Source organism: Doryrhamphus excisus, linkage group LG4, assembly GCF_037039965.1.
Source record: "Doryrhamphus excisus strain RoL-2023G ecotype Guam linkage group LG4, RoL_Dexc_Guam_v1.1, whole genome shotgun sequence".
NCBI lineage: Eukaryota > Metazoa > Chordata > Actinopteri > Syngnathiformes > Syngnathidae > Doryrhamphus > Doryrhamphus excisus.
Genome location: NC_136360.1, coordinates 20,524,300 through 20,544,715, shown reverse-complemented (window position 1 = coordinate 20,544,715; position 20,416 = coordinate 20,524,300). Strand labels below are relative to the sequence as shown.

Genomic DNA, 20,416 nt, shown 5'->3' with positions numbered 1-20,416 from the left:
CATTCATACCTATGGACAATTTGGAGTGGCCAATTAACCTAGCATGTTTTTGGAATGTGGGAGGAAACCGGAGTACCTGGAGAAAACCCACGCATGCACGGGGAGAACATGCAAACTCCACACAGAGATGGCCGAGGGTGGAATTGAACTCGGGGGTGTCCTAGCTGTGAAGCTTGCACGCTAACCACTCGACCGCCGTGCAGCGCACAGATTATGGATAATTTAAAAAAAATTATCTAATGAGGTGAGATTACCAGTCCTGTGCAGGTGGGCAAATCAAGCGCTCCTTTTTCCTTCCTGCCTGTGATGTTAACTGCCTGTCCTAACTTCCTCTGAGCTCACTTGTAAACAATCATTCACTTTAAGAGAAAGACATTTGGCACTCTTGTTGTACCAAATGCTACGCCATGAGAGGAAAAAACACTCATCAAGCACACAAAAAATCCCAATCAGCCACCTGAAATGCCAGCAATGCTATGACGCCTGAGGCTTATTGTGAAAATTGCAAAAGGTTTGCCAGAGACCTCCATGGTGTCACACCGGATGCTCAGACCATGTGTCCGAATATAGAGCACTTTGCTGGGCCACAGCAGGTGGGTCCCGCCACTCCTTCCCGTTCTCCTGATAGTAATGATGTGCTCGTAATGTCATGTTGTTTGATTAGGACAAATCAAAAGTTACGGTTGATCAAATCCAAATTTGTTTGCGTAGTGTTTCTTACAACCAGGTGTGCACAAACTATAAACTAAATCTAAAAAAATTATTATCAGTATCTTTTACGGTCATCGTAGGGAATACATCACAGCACCTCCTGAAAGACACCAAAGTGTGATATTTTACATTTGGGTGTTTTTTTTTTAAAACCCTTTGCTTTCATGTTTTGCCGTGTTTGTTGCATTTATACTGTATCGTTGCTTTATTGCAAAACATGTCGAGGAGTTTGGGGACGTAAATGAGGGACATGCATATACTCCATATTTTACTCTCAATGATTTATCGTTCAGACTGTAAACCCAAACCCAAATCCTGTATTCATGCACATTTTGGGGGTCTTATTCAGTAAAAACCTGGAAATTTCGATTTTTTTTTAGCATTACATCATATTTCTGAATTAGACGTTTAGAGGGCTAGAGTCACAATAATAGCTTACCCATATAGTATTTTCCTAGAATTTTCTTTCAACCCAATCGGCAGGCAGGAATGACTACCCCATAACTCCAAAGAAAGGTTGGTGAAAACTGTATGGATTGGTTACTTTTGTACTTTTTTACTACTTTTGACTATGAAAACAGAAATAAGTGAACTGAAACGAACCAAGTTGCAATGGTGACTGAGTATATTGGCCTCAATTTATCCATCCATCCGTCCATCCGTCCGTCCATCCGTCCATCCATCCGTCCGTCCGTCCGTCCATCCATCCATCCATCCATCCATCTTCTACCGCTTATGCGAAGTCGGATCACAGGGGCAGCAGCCTAAGCAGGGAAGCTCAGACTTTCCTCTGCCCGGCCACTTCGTCCAGCTCCTCCTGGAGGATCCTGAGGCATTCCCAGGCCCATTGAGAGACATAGTCTCAGACGTGCCTTGAACACTTCCCCGGGGAGACAGCTGATAGGCATCCTAACCAGATGTCCAAGCCACATCATGTGGCTCCTCTCAATGCGAAGCACAAGTAACTGGTTCTACTCTGACAGTGGTGCTTTTGCTAAGGGGGAGTCCAGCCACCCTACGGAGAAAACTCATGTCAGCTGCTTGTACCCGTCATCTTGTCCATTTGGTAACGACCCAAAGCTCATGACTATAGGTGAGGCTACGACCTTAGATCGACGTTCCATCCTTCCCCCACTCGTGAACAAGACCCCAATGTATTTGAACTCCTACACTTGGGGCAGGATCTTATCCCCACCCTTTTCCAGGCAGAACCATGGACTAGGACTTGGAGATGCTGATTCTCTATGTTGGCCTCATAGTCAGGAAATCAAAGGTTTGAGTCTCTATTTGGGCATCTCTTTTGGGAGTGCTGTCATTGTATGGTTGTTTGTCTCTTGAATGGTTGTTAGTCTGTTTGTGATTGGCCGGTGACCAGTCCACAGTATATTTTGCCTCTCGCTCGGGAGAACAATCGGTATAAAAAGTGGATGGAGGGATGAACTGAAGTGAACTACCTGGTAGTTGCAGGGATGAAGGTTTCTTTCTTTTCATTTATTTCTGGCTGTGAAAATTTCCATGCCCATAAAAATCATCACATAGACCTGAAAGACTTGTTTTAGATTGGTGAGATGATGTCTGACCTTTAGAACATTTCCCTGAATGCACATGTTGGAAAGGACTGAACTCTGATTCAGCAGTCATTTCTCAATCAATGCCGCACAACGGGATGCATTTACAGCTTCAGTTGACCGCAATTACTGTTGGCGCAGACAGAAAAGCTCATAAAAAAAGCCACATTTTCCTTTTAATAAGACATTTTTTATCCAGCCAGGTTCATGTTTAACCTTTACCAAGACTTGCTAGGAGCAGACATCTTGGAACCTTAACAAAGAATGAGGATAATGTCAAAAGTAGCACCGTTATGGTTTGGATGCAGTCTTCTCCAAGAATGTCTGGCGTCAAAGAACATGTGCCTTTTTCTTACACTTCACACAAATGAGCATTTTATACCCCAAACATACAATACCTGAGTATTTTTAAGGAAAAGCTGGAATTTATATTCAAGATAAGTGGAGGACTGCCAGTTTCCACTTGGATTTCATGTGCATTGAAGACCATTTAAGTATTTATTTGTCTGCATTCTGCACTTATGAGCCGTATGTTGGTGGGAAATAAGGATGCTTGGAATCGTGGGTTATTAAAAAACTGTGCTCAGACTTGGCTGACCATGAGAGTGACGAGTGCCATAGACTGACCCAAGTGTAGCCACCAACAGACTCTACAACCACGACCAACCATTCATTGACATTTATACACAAAGTGTGGGTGGCACTATCGGTAAGCTGGGTGAAGAGTCTTGCGTCAACTGCAGTGACTGGGATGGAGGAAACTGGAACCAAAACAAAAGATTCTGGATGGCCTGCTTTACCTCCTGAGCCACTGCCACATATAAGGCCCTCCATATGACAATGACGATAACAAACGTGTATTACCAGATTTCTCCCAACACAACAGGGCTCGACAGTAACGATGTACCGATGGCCCGGGGCAAGTTAAAACAAAATTGGGGCAAGTAAATCCAATCAGTGATATTCCCGTCGGGCAAGTGCACTTTGGCATTCCATACTGCCAAGAGTTTTTTTAATGCGGTTCTGGTTGGGTTTTGGTAAAACACGGACTGCGTAATTCCGGTGGTAATTTGCAAACCAATCCTTGCAAATCTTGAAATGGACCAATCAGAATCATTTATTTAGACCGTGTCCGCATTCCACAGTCTGTGTTTTACCCACACCAGTTCTTGTTGGCGATCAACCAATCAGCGATGGTTTGATTAGGAAAACATCTATCATGGTGTCCCTGCCAACATTGTCTAATTCAACTAAAACAACTTGTGAAGGAAAACAGCAAAAAGTGATGAACCAGTGCCTCCTAAACAAGTATTTTATTAGCGGCAGCAAATCAAATGATGGCACAGGTGAGTGAACCACATTGCTGTGACAATTTGAAGTGGTCACAATGAAACACCGCCGATTAGATCCAATACCAAGTGCTGATTTTGCACAAGCTACAAAATCTAGCGCTTCCATTTCTCTGTATTTTTCTCACCTTTGCTTCACAAATTATTGTTTGACCATTGAGCATTTTTTTCTGGATTCAAAACACTTTACTAGTACACAAATGTGTCTATTCAATAATGTTTCATTGTGGTGCACAACTTATAAAAGTGCCTAGAAGTCTCTTGACAATCCAGATTTCCATGCAACGACATGATCTATGTAGGAAAACACAAAAAATGATAATCATTTAATCTTTATTTGAGATTCTCATGTGATGCCAACAAAAATTAGATGATATCATTATGGCAGTCTTTTCATTTTAAATGGGGCAAGTTCAGTCAAGTAGTTCTCACCTTAAGGATTCCCCATAGGCAAGTCATTTTGGTTTTTAATGTAGAGCCCTGCACAATATCCTTGAACTTTGAAAGGATGCGTTTGCGTGCAGTGTCTGTTCAGTTATAGCAGACACAAATATGCAGTACTGGGGTCATTACACAATATTATTCCCTTTTTGGGTGTCCCTAAACCCCCCAAAACAAGCAAAAATATCCTTGATATCCCTGCTATCCCAATATGAGAAGACTGTAGAGTACACATTTGATTAACGACATAGCTACAGGTACTTGGATTGAATTGGAGGTCTGATCATCACAGTGCTCGTCGGTAGTTGTTGGGAAGTGTATCCGCACACACGATCAATTGAACCCGGAGACCTCTCAACATTGGTTGTGTTGCATGTTTTCTAAGCATTCTTAAATCATCCTCACTGCCATCTGATAGCAGGCCGGCAAAACCCAGGTGCTGCTCCAGACAGCCGTATATAAGGCTTAACTTGCTTCAAATACCAGGTGATGACTTTTCACCTTTGACCAGGCCACTGACACACATGCACGCATGCAGACAGGGTACACACCTGACCTTAGGGTTTTTGTTGTCTCCATGGAAAAAAACATGGTCTTTGGGCGTTTTCGATGCCAAACTTCTCTCAAATGCTTTAATCTTTTTAACCTTCGACCCTGAAGATTCACGGTTATAGGGACCGACCTTCATGCTGTGTCGATGTTGCAATTTCTAATTCTGTAACTTTGCTAGAAATTCACAGGAAGTACATTAATGTATCACAGGAGCAACGAAAAGTTCACTGAAGAATAACATAAGGTTTAAATTATTTGTTTTTGTTGTATCAGGGAAAATATCACAATTTTGCAGAGCTTCATGAAAATCGCTTGTTCAACGCTGTTAGTCAGCTCGATTTGAAATTTTTCACAAGCTCAGCACATTCTATAAACTCCCACTGTAACTTTAGTTTGATTGGGCAAATCATTATGGAATTTGGTACACCCCTTGAGTGGACTGACATGTGCAAGTTTGTCAAATTAGAGCAAGATTGTTTGAAAAACATGGCCACCATCAAGTAAAACATCGGATGGAGTTATATACAGTAAAGTCTCGTTATATCGATATCGGTTATATCGAAGTACTGCTTATTACGATACTATTTTCATTTCCCGGCAAATTTCTAGTCTTTTATGATATAATTAGTTCCGTTAGTACGATACCCGGTTATTATGATAATCCGGTTACTACGATGCCCTTTTCATCTCCCGCCAGCCAATTTGGTCTGCTTATATCGATACAAAAGCAGCTTAAATCAATCTTTGCTTAAGGATTTCAATACCAAAAAAGAACACTGCTTCCAGTCAACTTTATTTTTCACACTTCCACCACCAGAGCGCAGCACACACACCGATTCCTGCACTTCCTGGTTCACAGGTCATGCTCAACCCGCCCCACATAGCTGGCCAAACACATGCCTGCAACAGAAGAACCAACTGACATAGCATACACACCTATTCCAACGAAGACACAAGCGTACAAATACATGTATTTAATTGTGTTGTATTCAGATATCTTTTTATCGTTCGTGGTTTCTCTCGTGTGTATAGATTCTATACACACGAGAGAAACCACGAACGCAGTTGGTTCTTCTGTTGCAGGCATGTGTTTGGCCAGCTATGTGGGGCGGGTTGAGCATGACCTGTGAACCAGGAAGTGCGGAAATCGGTGTGTGTGCTGTGCTCTGGTGGTGGAAGTGTGAAAAATAAAGTTGACTGGAAGCAGCCGTTCGCCGTGTTCTTTTTTGGTATTGAAATCCTTAAGCAAAGATTGATTTAAGCTGCTCGACATTGTTCTATACTATAGAACAATGTCGAGTGCATTATTGCCCACTTTTAATGCAGTTCGGCGCAGGATCGGATATATCGACAGTCCGCTTATATCGATATTTTTTCCGACTCCCGACAATATCGATTTAACGAGACTTTACTGTATTTGTCTAATGATGTTACAGTCTGTATTACATGTACTGTATGCTCGTACTTATTCCAAAGCATTTTGGCCATCCCCATATGGGGTGCCACAAATGTAATTTACAACCAGGTGAAACCATGTAAAGTTACATTGTGTGATTATAATGCGCTCTGCAAAACACCCCCTTAAATGTACGTGTTTAGTTGAATCAGCATGAAATTTGGCACCCACCTTCAGGGCACTGCCAGACCCATGTGTGTAAAACTTGAGCAAGATTGATTCATGACAAACATGGCCGCCATCAAGCAAAACGTCTTTGCGCGCTCATGGACTGGACTTAGCAAGTAATTGTCCATAAGACATTGAGCATCTGTGGAATGATGATACAACTTTGAGGATATCTGTACTACATGTATGCTAGCACGTCTTCCAAAGCTTTTTGACCACCACCCACATGGGGCGAAAAAAATGTCCTTCCCAGTGAAAATATCCAGGACATCCTAAACCAAGTTATATTACATAATAACCCTTCTTAATGCGCTCTACTGTAACTTTAGTGTGTTTAATTGAATTATGATGAAATGTGGTACACACCTTTAGGGGACTGACAAGCACATGTGTGTAAAATTGGAGCTACATTGTTTCAAAAGCATGAAGGCCATCAGGCAGAACCTCTATGCAGAGGAACATGTTTAGCAATTAATATTCCATAAGTCATTGATATTTTTTCTGATGACTGTAAAACCTCAAGGATATTTGTGAAATGTATGCTATGCTAGCCGGCTGCATGGTGCACGAGTGGTTAGCGCACAGGCCTCACAGCTAGGAGACCCAAGTTTAAATCCATCCTCGGCTATCTCTGTGTGGAGTTTGCATGCTCTTCATTGGCCACTCCAAATTGTCCATAGGTATGAATGTGAGTGTGAATGGTTGTTTGTCTATATGTGCCCTGGGATTGGCTGGCCACCAGTCCAGGGTGTACCCCGCCTCTCGCCTTAAGACAGCTGGGATAGACTCCAGCACCCCATAAGCAGGATAAGCAGTAGAAAATGAATATATGAATGTATGCTAGCATGTATTGTAAAGCAGGGGTCTCAAACACGCAGCCCGCGGGCCCAGGACGCTAGTTTAGGCCCCCGCCTTGATATGAAAGTTTAATGTTAGTGCGGCCCGCGCAAGTTTGATATGGATGCTGTATGGTATCATGTACCCAGAAAAAATTATTACGTTTGATTCATGTTCATGTTAAAGGTTAAATAACTGTTAATAGTTATCCTCCCTATCCGTGTGGAAGTGGTAAGTTTTTGGTTGTTTAAGTTTAAAGGAAATAACTTGGAGGCTACAGTTTAGGTTGCTAGATCTCTAGTTTGCGAGTTAGCATGTGTCTCAAGACCCTGCAGTTGCGCAATATGTGTAAATAAAAAGAGTATAAATGTGACTATAGTCGTGTTTTGTCATGTCTACAGGGCTCTAATAATGCTTTGTTCATTTTAATCTGAAAAAAATCATTTGTCTACCCACCAACTATATGTGGTTTCTTAAGTTTTTATTATTTGCCGTTTTATTATTATTATTATTATTATTATATTTATTTATTACTGATTGATTGATTTTCTTTATTCTTGATTTGTTTGTTTATTTTTTATCTTATTTTGTGTAGAAAAATAAAAATTAAGATATTTGAGAACAGTGGAATGTTTTATCAGAGCTTTTATTGTAGAAAATCGGAACCAAAGCAAAGTTTATTCATTTTTCTGTTTTTAATAAATGCGTTTTTTTTGTTTTTTTTTTGGAAAACCTGATGCGGCCCAGCCTTGCCCAGACCCTAGCTCCAGTGGCCCCCAGGTGAATTGACTTTGAGACCCCTGTTCTAAAGCATTTTGGGCACCACCCACAGAGGGCGCCACAAATGTTATTTACATTCATGTGAAAATATTTTGGACACCTAGTGAGCTTGCCTGAGGTCCAAAGTAAAATGTATAGAAAAGTCTTGGCATGTTTAAGGCGATGTGTCAAATCAGCGCCTTGACTTGGTTTTTTGTTCAGCGCGTCCCCTTTTCCCCCTCGGATGAGGTGGCAGCCGTTTTCCTTTTATTGCTATTAATGGCAGTTAACGAGCGATTTACGGGCCGGGAGGCAGCTTCAAAGGTTGCAACGTGGACGCGCAAGAGTTAATCTCCTTTAGATTGAGCTCTGAGAACAGTGGGACATTTCAATATTGAGGAAAACCCCCGGGGCTTGAACTTTTTTGTTTTTTCCGTGTCTGTCTTTCATTGTGTTTGAGTGGAGTTGGCCCTCTTAAAGCGCCGCCAGAGACCAGGCGCTGACCTGCAGCAAAGAGCGGGATGGAGAGGCAGAGGAAGAATAACAAACCAGAACACCTCAGGGTCAGGCGCATATAATCCGTCATATATTAACATCCTCCGCGTCTGTAACTGTGGACGAGACAGAAGAGGGAATAAATCAGCGGCTCATTAAGTGTTGGAATGCTGAAGGCTCAGCGCGGGCATTGCTGAGGTGTTTTTGGACCCTAAAAGCCTGTTTGGTTTGCACCCCAGAAACTCAACCCCTCACCAAGACTCCGCTCCGGCCTCTCCTTTCCGTATCTGTTTTCCACTCCTCCTCCCGCTTCCTGCTCTTCTCAACATAAACGTGTTTTGTTTTCCCTCCCACTCATCCTCCTGTTCCTTCTTCCTTTCCCACCGCCTTGTCTTCCACTTTCCAACGGCCATGTTTCAGCTTTGGCTTCTCTCCCAAACGATCCACTCCTCTTCCTCTGCCCCCCTGCTGCTTCCTCTTACCACGGCATGTCAGGTCCTCCTCCTGCATGTCCACCTGTTTGTCTTACCTTCTGCTACCCCTGTGCCATCTGGTCAAGTGCTTGTATCGACTAGAACCTCCAACCACAGCTGTCATGTCTCTGGTGACTGCCTACGTCTACCGAGGAGGAGAAGAAGGTCATCTGTTTTATGGAGCAGGAAGTTCTTCACCTCTAAGGCTCAAAGGTCCGATCCTGCTCATTTCAAGTTTTTTTTTTTTAAATGATAGTGGATCCCAGTGGAACACAAAGTGCGGCTCGGGGGCTGTTTGCAGCCTGCAGCTGTTTTTTATCGTCCTGCAGCATATTCCAAAAATAGTATTTAGCAAAAAGTATAATTTTACAAGAATAATGTTATAATATAATGATAACAAAAACATCATTTTTGTAGCATTAAAGTTTAAATATTATATATTTTTTAATTATATTATAATAAAAAAGGCATAATATTTTGAAAAAAGTTATAATATATTCGACAAGAATAAAGTCCAAATATTATGGGAATAAAGTCATATTTATGAGAAGAAAATAGAAAAACAACAGAAATAACTACTATTCTATGGAAGTAAAATCACATTTTTATAAGAAGAAATAATGTCATGCAGTTTGAAATGAGTATGTAAAAATGTAAAAATAAAATTCTGAGATGATTCTGTCATGCAGTTTAACTATGAAAGAAAACATATGTAAAAATAAAATTCTGAGAAAATATATTTATTTATATATATATATATATATATATAAACAAATATATTTTCTATATATATATTTTTTTTTTGCTCAGAATTTTATTTTTACATATGTTTTCTTTCATACTTAAACTGCATGACATTATTTCTTCTTATAAAAATGTGATTTTACTTCCATAGAATAGTAGTTATTTCTGTTGTTTTTCATATATATATTTATATATATATATATATAATATTTGGAAAATAAGGTTGAGGAAAAAAGTGAAATAATTATGGGACTAAATGTAAAATATGATGGGAATAAAATCAGAACATTACCACAAAAACATTTCAAAAGATGATTTAAAAAATAAGTATAAAAATAGCAAATATCAAAGTGGCCCTTTATGCAGTATCTGAAGGAGGCTTTTTGCCTTGTCTCTTCCACTCAGCAGCAGGGTCGTCCCTGACCACATTCCCACAGCAGCTGATATCTTTTCTCCATAACTGCAATGTCCTGGTAGAATCCTTCCCCCTGCCCATCATTTACTTCTCCATCATTCCATGGAAAGACATCTAGATGGGAATACAAAAAGCGTATCTTCAGTGACAAATTGCAACGGAGGGCTTTGTGGGACTTCAGAAAGTTTGCCACCAGCTGCTTATAATGATAATGATATAATCTACACTTCTGACTTATTTTGTCTTTATTAATGATCTAAACCAGGGGTCTCAAACTCAATTTACCTGGGGGCCACTGGAGCTAGGGTCTGGGCAAAGCTGGGCTGCATCAGGTTTTCAAAAAAAAACAAAACGCATTTATTAAAAACAGAAAAATATACAAACTTTTTCAGTGCTTTGGTTCCGATTTTTTACAATAAAAGCTCTGATAAAACATTCCACTGTTCTCAAATATCTTGAATTTTATTTTTCTGCACAAAATAAGATGGAAAATGAATAAACAAATCAAGAATAAAGAAAATCAATCAATCAGTAATAAATAAATATAATAATAATAATAATAATAAAAGGGCAAATAATAAAAACTTAAGAAAGCACATATAGTTGGTGGGTAGACAAATGATTTTTTTCAGATTAAAATGAACAAAGCATTATTAGAGCCCTGTAGACATGACAAAACACGACTATAGTCACATTTATACTCTTTTTATTTACAACATATTGCGCAACTGCAGAGTCTTGAGACACATGCTAACTCGCAAACTAGAGAGCTAGTGACCTAAACGGTAGCCTTCAAGTTATTTCCTTTAAACTTAAATAACCAAAAACTTACCACTTCCACACGGATAGGGAGGATAACTATTAACAGTTATTTAACCTTTAACATGAACATGAATCAAACGTAATAATTTTTTCTGGGTACATGATACCATACAGCATCCATATCAAACTTGCGCGGGCCGCACTAACATTAAACTTTCATATCAAGGCGGGGGCCTCAAACTAGTGTCCTGCGGGCCGCGTGTTTGAGACCCCTGATCTAAACCAAGAAACATTTCCCTACATTTGTTCTGGGAGTATTTTGCTTTTGTCAGAATGAATGCAAGCGCAATTCACGAGGGATTACTGTACACACAGGTACCTGTATCATATCATTATACTTGCATATTACTTACAGACACATAGCCTACAAGGCAGAAGTGTATTGAGAAAAGGTATTGGGTATGCTTGTGCCTCGCTGCATCACAACCTCACAGATAGAGATTTTTCATTATAAGTCCAAAATCCCAAAATGTTGTGTGTCTCAGTGACTCGTTCAGACCAGCTGACTCATCTGGAAGCGCTTGTTCAAGGACCTGTGTGGGAACTTCATAAAAAGTTGCCCCTCAGCCCCCATTTACTCAAAGTGCTCACTTTGAGAAGTCCTAAAAGCTGTTGTAAAACGTCTGGGAAAGTCTCCCTTATGATGTCACCTTGATGATGTCGTAACTACTCAGTCTTAAGCTCTTCATAAATATTTGATAGAAACACTGCCTTTTATTGGGACCATGGCGTCTGAACAGGTGGGGAAGGTTTCATCAAATACGAAGACGTCACTTTCTGAACATGGATGATGTAACCACAGTGGCCAGAAACATATTTATTTATTTCATATTTATTTTCCAGCACATGTTGTGTTTGGACATTGCACAAAATATCTAACCCAACCTGAATTTCCAGCCATAACCCCTTGTAGGTTGCGACATTTATTTAATTATTGATAAACATGAACAATTTCAATGAAAAACATTATTGGAAAATCTTTCAAATAATTCATTTTATGATTATTTAATAGAGTTAAGTTGGATTTGATTGACCCAAAATACATCGCAATACAGTTTAACCTCCAACTAATACATAATTTTTCCAAATTCTCAATTTTTTTTTTTACGAAAAATAATGCAAATGCAAAAACAGTGGATCACCACAGATTTTTGATCAAGAATCTATACTTAAAAAAGGCGGTAATAATTTATAAATGTGATAATATTTACACCAGCTGATGCCGGAATGAAATGTGGTAGCTAACCTGCTGTTAGCATGTTAACATCTAGTATGATTGTATTAGGTGTCGATATTAGACAATACCTGAAAACATGGTTAAAATGCTAACATACTAATGTTAACATAATAGCAAAGCTAATACTTTACCACTGTCTATGTCAGTTTATTCTTATGAAAATAGCAGAAAAAAAATCGAATTTGCTAATTTTATCATGCGAGTTAACACACTAGCTGTTAGCATGCTAACACCGTACATATAAACACTAAGTCATTTTACCAAGGAGGTATGCGGACTTGTTGAATTGAGAGCTTTGATTTTAACTTTAACTTGAATTATTTTTGTATTACTTTAATTGACTTTTTGTTGAATTAAAAAAAAATTCTCATAATATTATGATATTATTCACATAAAATTACCAAATTTTTTCCAATTTTTACAATTTTTTTTTTTTCTAATTTTTTTGTTTAATTGTATTTTTAGAATGTGCCGAGGGTCAATGAAAAACAGGCTCTAAATAGCCCCCGGCTGCATTTTGGACTCCATAGTCATGAATTACCGCTTTAAGGAAATCCCTGAGGCAAATGACTTTACCAAATGAGTTTTTATCCCAACTGACCGGCCTGCGGTCGCTAAAACCTTGGTCAGAGCAAAGAACGCACCACAAACACGAATGACTGCAGATCTGTTCGTCATGATGTGCTTTGAAAACCCTCCAAGGATATCATTACTCCAACCACACAGTTGGAATCTCTGCTCCAGCACTTTGACGTCTGCATCAACACTGGAATGGCTTTTAGCGATGATACATGAGGGGGATTTTTTTAGAAAAAATAAGTTTAATCATGATAAAAAGTGCTTCTTTTATTGGCTTAAAAGCCTGTGTGAATGATGCCAATCATTTGTCCATGTGGTTTTGCCGTTTTCCCAAGAGGAAAACTTGTGGCCGAGACCAATCAAACGCTCCATAAGCCGCGATGACTGTTGCATCTGTCAACTGGGAAGACTCAGACCTGGTTTTGCGGGAACAGCCAGACACAAACTCAGTCCTCCCCATCTTCCCCCCTCGCTGGGAATCCCATCATCCATCAGCTTTGCATCCGTTTGTTTTGTTTACTCTGAAAGCAGAGGCCAAACGGGTCTTGGCCTAGTTTCCAAAATAACTCATAGCTCTGTCTGTTTGTTGAGGGGATTCTTTCAAATATGCTTGATAGGACTGTCTCCTTTCTGACTTTGTTTGCTTTTCCCTTTTGTGCGTCAGGCCCAACGTGTGTGGCTCTCGCTTCCACTCGTACTGCTGCCCTGGCTGGAAGACTCTGCCAGGAGGGAACCAATGTATTGTCCGTAAGTTTTACCATCCTTTGATACTATTGATGCTCCGATTAGTCTGGACGTACCATACACAACCATGCACAAATAGTATTTGGATGACAAGATATAATTACTTTAAATTTCCATGTCTAAGCCTCCACTTTGAACCCTGCGGTTTGGCTAATTCTAATCTCCTAATCTCTAATCTCGTGTCAGTGGAGAAACGGTACATCGTTCTTTGGCAGGAGCCAATCACAAGCTATCATTGCACTCACAACGAGTTGTCAAGCCAATGGGAATCACAGGAGCTCGTTATACATTTAACAGTACAACAACATAGCAGTCTGACTCAAAGTGCCATCCGCATGGGCACATTTGTTAATACCTTGGAAATATACAAACATGTACCAATACTAGTTTATTCAGCTTTTTCCAAATGAGGGTCGCGGGGGGTGGTGGAGCCTCTCCCAGCTGTCTTTGGACGAGAGGTGGGGTACACCCTGGACTGGTCGCCAGCCAATCACAGGGCACATATAGACAAACAACCATTCACACTCACATTCATACCTATGGATAATTTGGCCAATTAACCTAGCATGTTTTTGGAATGTGGGAGAAAACCCACACATGCACGGGGAGAACATGCAAACTCCACACAGAGATGGCCGAGGGTGGAATTGAACCCTGGTCTCCTAGCTGTGTGGTCTGCGTGCTAACCACTAGACCGCCGTGCCCCCCAAAACAAGTTTAAAATGATAAAATCCCACAAACTTTTACGTTTTAAGGCATTGCATCTGAGCAATGCATTTATTGGGGCGCAGCATTGACATCAGCCCCCCTGTGGGCTTTGGGTCCTATGGCTCACTCTTGTGTGCTATGCTTAATAATTCATTTGTAAACTCATATTGGTACATGTTTGTATATTTATTTTGAGTGTTAAGTTGCTGTCTGATGAGTTTAATGTTGTTTGTCAAATGAAACGATGAGTCAGACTGATGAGTTATATTGAGTAATGACCTGCCATTTTCAAGGGGTTGACAAGCTGTTTTTTTTCATAGCTCATGATTAGTTCGTGTCGAATAAAGAGCTGACTGGTCTAAGGATTCATACGTGCCACAATATGCCATTTTATGACGCGGACATATGCAGCTTACACACCGGTGCGGCTTACATATATGTACAAATATTTTTTTTTTTTTTTAAACTAAATGTCACTGTGATAAAAAGTCATATTTGGAGTCCGAAGACCAGAACCTATGTGGATAATAGGTAGGCTAGCTAGGCAAAGCGTGTAAACAAACATGCAAGAATAGTGCGGTTTGCCGCCGCATTCCGATTGGTCTTTGTGATTTTCTTTGAAAGGCATTCACCAGCTGATGCCGATCACGTTTTTTTATGAAAATTGGCCAATACTAATCGGGGGGCGATCGATGGAGCATCCCTTTACAATAATGACATTCACCATATGTTGTTGCGATAGCTGATATTTAAAAAGCCCTACCTTCTTCTCTTTTCACCCAACAGCGATTTGCAGGAACTCCTGTGGCGATGGCTTCTGTTCCAGACCCAACATGTGTACCTGCTCCAATGGACAGCTCTCTTCCAGCTGTGGCGCTGGAGGAGGAGGTTAGTCAACGTCCCATTCATCACAAACATCACTTCATCAAGCACAAACACCAGGACACCACCAACATTTCTCAATTCAAACAAAAAAATCATCTTTGTTGCTGACCTTTCACACCGTATTTTGTAAGGATTGTCTTTTCAAGATAAGTCAAAACTGGAACTACTGTAAATGTAAATCTAAGTAGTGGTACAGTAAACCTCGGATATATCGGATTCAATTGTTCCCACTGGTTTTGTCCGATATAAGCGAAATCCGTTATATGCGTATACCGGAAAATGTCCGTTTTACGCATATATCGGATTTATATCCGGTATATGCGTAAATGGGATTTTATCCGTTATAAAAAGGCACTTCCTTGACTATGTTTCCAATGTACCTGGACTGGGCAATGAAAAGAGACGTAAGGTAATGAGAATTGAACTTTATTGGACTCTGAGCATAACAAATTGTTAATTAAGCTAGGCCCTGTTACGCCCTACGTTAGGCAGGCCTACGTTATTTCCAATAGTGAGGTTAAGATCTCATTCACTGCTGTGCTAGTATTATTGACGTCACTCACTTTTATATTTGTCCTAAATCTGGAGCCAGGAGAAAGACACCATGCGGCCATCCGATATATGCGAGGGAAATTGGAACGGGACTGTAGATTTTGTCCGAAATAGGCGAAATCCGTTATAAAAAATCCGATATATGCAATAAATTTTTATTGGAAATGCATTACAGAAAAATCGGTTATTTTTTATCTGTCCGTTGTGAGCAAATTTCCGATATATCCGAGTCCGATATTTACTGTAGTTTCCTTAATTAAGATTCCTACATTTCACTGTCTGACCTAGCATGACGTTGCAAGCTTGTGAGTGTAATGTGAGCACTTTCGCATCACATAGCGATGCTAGCGTTGCAGTCGCGAGGATTCTAGTAATGTTAAAACGGTATGCACGTGGAAATTCACTTTTCACGCTGGGGTCTGGAACCAATTAACCTGGATAAACTGTGTAGCTTCAGTTTTATTTTCCACTCTTATCCAAAACGTTGTCCCGATGGTGTTTCCCAGGAGTTGCTGTTGTGTATGCGGGGTCACTGCATTGCATGGAATCTCTAGTGAGCACTCGAGGAAGAATTATAGTTGCCTCGACTTATTTGCAGCCCCATAAGGAGGGGTTTATGAAGTCACAATAGCCTTAAGGGGGTTACTGCGAGGTTTAAGTCAAAGTTAAATGAGAAGGGTGTTTGCAAATACTTTAAACCCCACTTTGGGAGCGTGCAAAGTATGTGTGGATGTGCGTATTATATATCAGCCTCGCTGCTTTAGTAGGCCAAAGTCAGCTCATCAGTCACGCCTGAACCCTCCCACCCCCGCCTGCCAGACCCCTCACACATGCTCACGTTGCATGAAGCGCACAAGTAGAGCGGTGCAACATGGTAGACTAGAAGTCTCAAACTCACCTTACCTGGAGGTAGAGCCTGAGTGAGGCTGTGCCGCATCAAGTAATCTATAAAAATGTCTTTTGAGTTTTCCAAAAACTGATCCAATCTTCTCGATCTTTATGATTAACAGTAAGAACATGACATGGTTACCAGTGGCGGAAATGAATTTTCTCCTTCGGGTGACCGGGCTCGCCCTTAGAGATAGCAGGTTCCCATCTAGGAGAAACTCGCAGTAGAAGAGCCGTTGCTCCTCCACATTGAGAAAAGCCAGATGAGGTGGCTCAGGTATCTAGCCAGGATGCGTTCCTGGGGAGGTGTTCATGGCACGTCTGACAGGTAAGACTCAGGACATGTTGGAGAGAATTTGTCTCTCATTTGGCCTGGGAACGCCTCGGGATCTTCAGTGAACAGCTGGATGGAATAGCTGGGGTAAGGGACATCTGGGCTTCCTCAGTTAGACTGCTGCCCCCACGTTCCGACCTCAATAAGCGGAAGAAGACAGATGGGTGCAGTCGGAACATGAATTGTTCTTCAGAACGTCAGCAGTTCTTGGGAACTTGCGCTTCTCTTGCCTGCTGCAAGCATGCCTTGTGGCACTTGTTTCTAAAATGTTGCCAAAGTTAGGTGTTTTGTTTGTTTTCCGCATATTAGCAGTAGTTGCGCTACCACTTTTATGTTGCCACTGGAGTTAGGTCCTGCCTAGTAACAGAAAGCAAGCTAAAGTACCATCCCTTATACATACGTATAGCGATGCCTTGGTTAGTGTCATTAATCCGTTCCAGAAGGTCCCGCTCAAACCAAAACAGACTCTAACCAAAAAGATATCTGAATACAACACAATTAAATACATGTATTTGTACGCTTGTGTCTTCGTTGGAATAGGTGTGTATGCTATGTCAGTTGGTTCTTCTGTTGCAGGCATGTGTTTGGCCAGCTATGTGGGGTGGGTTGAGCATGACCTGTGAACCAGGAAGTGCGGGAATCGGTGTGTGTGCTGCGCTCTGGTGGTGGAAGTGTGAAAAATAAAGTTGACTGGAAGCAGCCGTTCGCCGTGTTCTTTTTTGGTATTGAAATCCTTAAGCAAAGATTGATTTAAGCTGCTTTTGTATCGATATAAGCAGACCAAATTGGCTGGCGGGAGATGAAAAGGGCATCGTAGTAACCGGATTATCATAATAACCGGGTATCGTACTAACGGAACTAATTATATCATAAAAGACTAGAAATTTGCCAGGAAATGAAAATAGTATCGTAATAAACAGTACTTCGATATAACCGATATCGATATAACGAGACTTTACTGTAGTTAGTACAAATGACACATGAATGGATAACTTAACATTTAACTTTTTTTGCAAAGGGGGGAGGCGAGGAGATGACTTTGAAACCTTTATTTTGTCACAAACACGGGCGAGAATATCGTAACTGAAGGTGACCCCCTTAAGAGGAAGACCACGGCGGATGGAGGTGGGGTCAGCCTCTGACCTGCACAGCAGGATGCACACGGATCTCTTGCCGAGTCAGTGCTTTGGAAAGTGCCATGAAGTCATGTTCCGGCAGGGGGGTCAAAAGGCACGGAAAGCAAAGTGATAAATTGGAGCTTAGCCGGCTTAGAGGAGCTCCACTGAACTGTCACTGTCACGGCCATTCCTCGCTTTTCTACCCTGCGCTGGAGACGTCTGTGGAGACGTTTTATTGGTTGTGGGAAGAGGAGGCAGAACGATTGAGACATAGCTCCGATTTGAGCCAAATTGTTGTGATACTTTCACGGTTCAATTTGTCAAACTGTTACACTTTATGTAATGTATGTATGACAAAAGTATACGGACACATCAGGCTCAGGTTTTTTACTTTTGGTTACCAAAGGCGCAACCATCCGCACCCTTCTGTTTAGAAGAGCTCGTCTCGTCCAGTGATCCTCAACTGGTGGGTCGACACATATCGACCATTTTGACTGATTTTGAGAAAATCAATGATTTTTAACTACGCACATATCAATCTATTTGGTCATCAAGTCTATATTGCAAATGAATAAAAATCCTGCACACACCATGTATTTTATATATTTTTTTAAATTAAATTTTTTTCGGATTTAGCGCCTTTTGGCTGAAATGATGGATTTAGCGCTTTTTGGCTGAAATAAATTTGAAGTCACCTTTAACTTCTTCGATGGCATTGTTGTAAAGGAATGTAAGGTGCTTTAATGTGCTATGCTAATAAAATAATTACAACACAGAAGCCATTCTCAACATACAATACAAAATAATTATTATTAATTCAATTTATAAATTTTTTTATTAAAAGCAGTGCTCATATTTGACTGCACCATGAAGGTGACAGTGACAAAAATCATCTCATTACAAACTCTTTACATTGTATGTTTTTTAGTACAAGTAAAATAATGTTTCTCATGAAAGTTGGAGGTGTCAAGGTAGAGACATGCCTTTTATGGCGTAAAAAAAACTTCCATGTTACAGAATACTGTAAAAACACAATTTGTGTTCTCCTGAATTGCATAACATACTGTAACTATCATACGTGTACTTAATGTACACAAACAAAACAGGATGCGCACTGATACTGGCTTTCTGTATGTGCAGTGCCAATTGTATTCTTCTCTCTGATTGGTCAGATTATCAATAGATGGGAAACTTGGGCCAATCAGAATAAAGAATAAAGAAAGGGATTTAGCTCCTTTTGGTTGAAATCTGAAATGGAAATAGCGCCTTTTGGTTGAAAGCATAAATTTCACATCACTTTTTTTCATATTTTTTAAAATGATTTCAAGACCAAAATATGTGATTTGGATACACATGACAGAGGTCTATTAAACTCATGAAAAACATGCAACTTAGTGAAAATTGGATTTAGCGCCTTTTGGTTGCAAGCTCTTCATATATTCCATTCATTCATTCATTTTCTACTGCTTATCCTCGTGATGGTCGTGGGGGTGCTAGAGCCTATCCCAGCTGTCTTTAGGCGAGAGGCGGGGTACATCCTGGACTGGTGGCCAGCCAATCACAGGGCACATATAGACAAACAACCATTCACACTCACATTCATACCTACGGACAATTTGGAGTCGCCAATTAACCTAGCATGTTTTTGGAATGGGGGAGGAAAGCGGAGTACCCGGAGAAAACCCATGCACCAGTGGGATTGAACTCGGGTCTCCTAGCTGTGAGGTCTGCACGCTAACCACTCGACCGCTGTGCAGCCTATATATATTCCAGTTTTGGAGTAAAATTTTAGTTGAAAAAACTGCATGTTTTTCCATCTTAGTATTATAGTATTCATAGCTTTATATCCATGCTGTGAGCATGTAGTACCAGGCACATTCCCGATAACAAGTAATACAGTATTTTGCTTGTTTTAAGCATAGAGGAACTTCCTGGGTACACTGATTTCACAGAGCAACATAGAACGGAACGCTACACCTAGCGTCCAAAACCAAAATACGGCAGCAGTGGCGGCAGCTCCTATATGCAGCATTACCTTTCTCTAGTAGCCTGAGGCATTGTGAGCGAGAGTGTGGTGATGCTAGTTGCTAGCTGGTGTGGTGACGTGTCACTACACCAGTAACATACACCATATGACCAAAAGTATTTGCTCACCTGCCGTGACTCACATATGAACTTAGGTGCCATCCCATTCCTAACCCATAGGGTTCAATAGGATGTGGGTCCACCTTTTGCAGCTATTAAGGCTTTAACTCTTCATGGAAGGCTACCACAAGGTTGAGGAGTGTTTATGGGAATTTTGGACCATTCTTCCAAAAGCACGTTGGTGAGGTCACACACTGATGTTGGTGGAGAAGGTCTCCACCAACATGGACAATATGGACTGGTGCATAGTCATGTTGGAAGAGGAAGGGGCTGCTCCGAACTGTTCCCACAAGGTTGGGAGTATGGAATTGTCCAAAATGTTTTGGTATCCTGGAGCATTCAAAGTTCCTTTCATTGGAAGTAAGGGGCCAAGCCCAATTCCTGAAAAACAACCCCACACCATAATTCTTCCGCCACCAAATTTCACACTCGGCAC

At 40.8% G+C, this 20,416-nt stretch overlaps 1 protein-coding gene and 1 long non-coding RNA gene across 2 annotated transcripts in view; one reads left to right on the top strand and one right to left on the bottom strand.

Moving 5' to 3' along the window:
- The window catches only part of fbn3 (fibrillin 3), a 127,467-nt gene that overhangs the window by 11,006 nt on the left and 96,045 nt on the right, over positions 1-20,416 (top strand). Inside the window, exons 3-4 of the mRNA XM_058073253.2 lie at positions 13,271-13,353; positions 14,845-14,946. Coding sequence (XP_057929236.2) covers positions 13,271-13,353; positions 14,845-14,946 — 185 coding nt within the window. The remainder of the gene's footprint in view (positions 1-13,270; positions 13,354-14,844; positions 14,947-20,416) is intronic.
- The window catches only part of LOC144898373 (uncharacterized), a 205,986-nt gene continuing 200,703 nt past the window's right edge, over positions 15,134-20,416 (bottom strand). The window contains exon 2 of the long non-coding RNA XR_013627306.1: positions 15,134-15,323. This is a non-coding gene — a long non-coding RNA (uncharacterized LOC144898373). The remainder of the gene's footprint in view (positions 15,324-20,416) is intronic.